This window comes from Microtus oregoni, unplaced genomic scaffold (assembly GCF_018167655.1).
Source record: "Microtus oregoni isolate MIOR12 unplaced genomic scaffold, Mior012 000042F_ref0000377, whole genome shotgun sequence".
Lineage (NCBI taxonomy): Eukaryota > Metazoa > Chordata > Mammalia > Rodentia > Cricetidae > Microtus > Microtus oregoni.
The window spans coordinates 1,562,101-1,565,346 of record NW_024543209.1 but is presented as its reverse complement, the minus strand read 5'-3'; the positions used below and the strand labels follow the sequence as shown (position 1 = coordinate 1,565,346).

The window sequence follows — 3,246 nt, the reverse complement described above, 5'->3', positions numbered from 1 at the left end:
GAATACCGTTTTTGCTGACAAGGTATCCATTACTATCTAAAGCAAACCGTCACCTTTTGAGAGCAGCTCCCAGAAAACATTTCCCTGCTGCTTCAGAGCTTTAAGTTATTCGGTATCATTTCAACTCAAAGATTTTTGCACTTGCTTAAAAAAAAATAATAAAGCATACAGAGGATCAACACTTCACCCAAATTTCCTCCTACTCCTTTCCTTAATTGTAGCATTAAGGAGCCCTTGCATGGGCCAAGGTCATGCTTCAGTGCTCAAAAAGGACGAGGCAACTGTTTATTGAGCAGACAGCGTCAGAACCACATTTTAAAGCGCACAGAGAAAACTCCTATCACAAAGGACTTTAGGCGGCAGAGAGGACCACATAGCAAATGAAACCATTCCTGCCATGAACGTGCTGGGAGGGCATCTCCTAATTAACAGAAGAGTCTCAGCTGTCCATGCCACTAGCAGGCAGTGGCTCTGGAGGCTTTGCTCAAACATCATTCAGGGATGTACCCAGTGCCTGTGGAGGAGGAAACACTGGCACCTATCGAAAAAGGACAGAATGTCATGTAGCCCAGGCTACCCTCAAACTCGGTGGCGGTCGATGGCATCGAGCTCCACATCTTCTCAAGCTGGGATTTCTGGCACACACTACCAACTAGACTCCAGACAGGATCCGTAGAGCAGGCGCACAGTCTCCTCCCAGGGTTTTATGGAGAGCAACTAGACTACATTTGCCTTATAAGCAAGACTTCAACTGTGTTTCTTATTCAAGTCTTGGGATCAGTAATAATCTGTCTACTCTGCCATTGGGGAAGCTCCCAGATAAAGGTGACTGACACCCAAACACAATCCTTTTCCTCCTGAAAACTCCACGGAGACCCCTTTCTTTTGGTTCTTGGTGCACTTAACCAGTTAGCTACGTGTAGGGGGAACATACATAGGACATACTCACATTTTTTTAACATCTGGCATCATATTTAAGAGCAAAGGGTTTGCAGTCAGAATGAGTTCAGTTGTGACTGTCCCAGTACAAACGACTCGAGGGCATCATACGAAATTCTCTGGATCTGCCTTCTCATCTCTGAAATGGGACTAATAACAAAAATCACATCTCTTCGTGTTAAGGAGCCCACGAGCTAAGACTTGCTCATTTCTTAACAGGGGGTACAGACGTTCACTAAATGACAAATTTAATTATTAGTCTTCAATAACTGTCTCACACCCAGCACTTCGGCCAGGCAGGTCCCATTATTCCTGCCAGGATGGACGAGGGGCAGTGACTCATGCAGGGTGCAATTCACGCCTAAGGACACCAGGACTTCTAACTCCAGGACCGCGGGTCCCCATCACCCTCCATTACCCTCGAGCACTTTAAAGACTTTTACAGAGTGGGAAGCCGAATCCAGCACAAGAAGAGAATTCTCCTTGGTGAAGGTCAGTGCCACAGGACGAGAAAGTTCGTGTGTGATCATGGGCTTCAGGGCCGGAAACGCCTCAGGTCTCCCCAAGCATATGATGGCTGGTCCGGAGGTATCTGCGACAATCACATTTCCCTGGGGATCGAAGGTCACAGCTGAGACAGTTATTTTAGAGGGAAAGAGGAGGTTCAGTCCGAAGCTGTCCACCTGGCCAATCAGCTGCATAGTGGCGCTGAACACCTTCACCCGTGTATTGTTGCCTGATGTCCCCAAGGCCCAGGGGTGCTCTATGACTGCGATGGCCCCGGTGAGCCAAGACACAGCCACCCCACGGGGACTGCAGAGTTGAGCCTGCAATCTCTCAGTCCTCCGAAGGACCCCTTCAGGGAAGTCCACTTCCAGCAGGTGCAAGGTTCCTGCCTCTGTGTCAGTCATCAGGACCTGGTTCTGAGGGGTGATCTCCACACCCCAAGGCAGGGAAAACTGCTTTCCCACAACCAGCTTGATCTGGCCGAAGAAATCAAATACTTTGAGGGAGCGGTCGCCAGCGTCGGTGATAACCACGTGGCAGTCGTTGGTGACAGCGACGTCCTGTGGGTACTTCACGTCATGCGCTGCGTCCCCCTTCTCTCCAAACTGGTGTGCACCTCCTCCTCCGGAGTCAAAGATCTTGACCCTCCTCTTACCATCGTGCACGACCACGACCCGTCCGGTCTTGGGACACAGTGCAAGCCCCGTGGGGTTCACCAGGGTCCCCCACCCGCCAAAGGCGTGGTGACAGGTGAGCACCCTGGGCCCGCAGGGAGCGGCATTGAGGGCAGCCGGGGACGCGCGAAGCGTGGAGCCCAGGAGCTCCAGAAGGTGCAACACCGGCAGGCAGTCGCTGGTGTCACAGGCTCTGCAGGCCCGCCGGCAGAAGGGGCATTCGAAGGCCAGCGATCGCGGGTGCGCAAGGGCGGCCACGCAGGCCAGGCAGACCACGTGGCCACAGGGCAGGTTGCGTGGGCGCCGCTGCTGCCGGTGGCCGAACCTCTCGAAACACACCTTGCACTCCAGCAGGCTGACCTCCGCCTCGCGCACCAGCTCGGGCCGCACCCCCGCCTCCTCCTCCCCCATCGCTCCTGTCGCACCGCGGCCCCAGTGCAGCCCTCGGTCACGGTCACAGTCACGGTCACGGTCACGGGGCGGGGCATCCGCTCTGACGTGGGGCGACGCGAGCTGGCCGGTGTGCTCTGCTGCCCCCTGGCGGGCACACGCCGCAGTCGTTCGCATGCGCCGTGCGGAGACCTGGGATCATCACGTACCGGGTGAGAGATCCTGGCTTTAGAGTTGAGCCACACCTCGGGAGAACGAGTGGGTGGCTCGCTGTTAGCCTGTAAGTGGCAAAGCCAGCACCCACCAGAACCTAGTCTCCGATGCTTACGGCATGCAGAGCTGCCAATCAGCGGCGCTGGGTGCTGGGTACCAGGGCTGGGCAGGAGTAAGATAGGGCTTCTAGCCTAGGTTTATTATGATTTTACTAAGGAGAGAGATACGAAAGAAGGTAACTTCAAGGGGATGAGGCAGGTGCACCTACATACTTTTTTTGCTGTGTTTTATCACACTTGTGAGAAGGTAGATATACCTAACACTTGCAGCCCTGGGTATGGTAGCTAAAATCCCAGCACTCAGGAGGCAGAAACTAACGGTTAGCTAGGCCATCCTAGGACACACAGAGTGCCTCAACCTTCTCACCCCGCCAAACAAAAACAAACAAAAGAATACGTGTAAAATGGGTTTGTGTGGAAGGAATATTTAAAAGATGTTAGTTGCCTCGCATGGTGGGCTATAT

The 3,246-nt window shown here is 53.5% G+C and overlaps 1 protein-coding gene across 1 annotated transcript; it reads right to left on the bottom strand.

Moving 5' to 3' along the window:
- Positions 1-282: 282 nt before the first annotated feature.
- On the bottom strand, positions 283-2,598 carry Nhlrc1 (NHL repeat containing E3 ubiquitin protein ligase 1). Its single transcript, XM_041632610.1, has one exon. The coding sequence runs from the start codon at positions 2,529-2,531 to the stop codon at positions 1,344-1,346; it is 1,188 nt and encodes a 395-aa protein (XP_041488544.1). The 5' UTR covers positions 2,532-2,598; the 3' UTR covers positions 283-1,343.
- Positions 2,599-3,246: the final 648 nt, after the last annotated feature.

Bases quoted from the DNA above. Each gene is read 5' to 3' on its own strand.
- Nhlrc1 (XM_041632610.1), bottom strand. From the start codon at position 2,531: ATGGGGGAGGAGGAGGCGGGGGTGCGGCCCGAGCTGGTGCGCGAGGCG.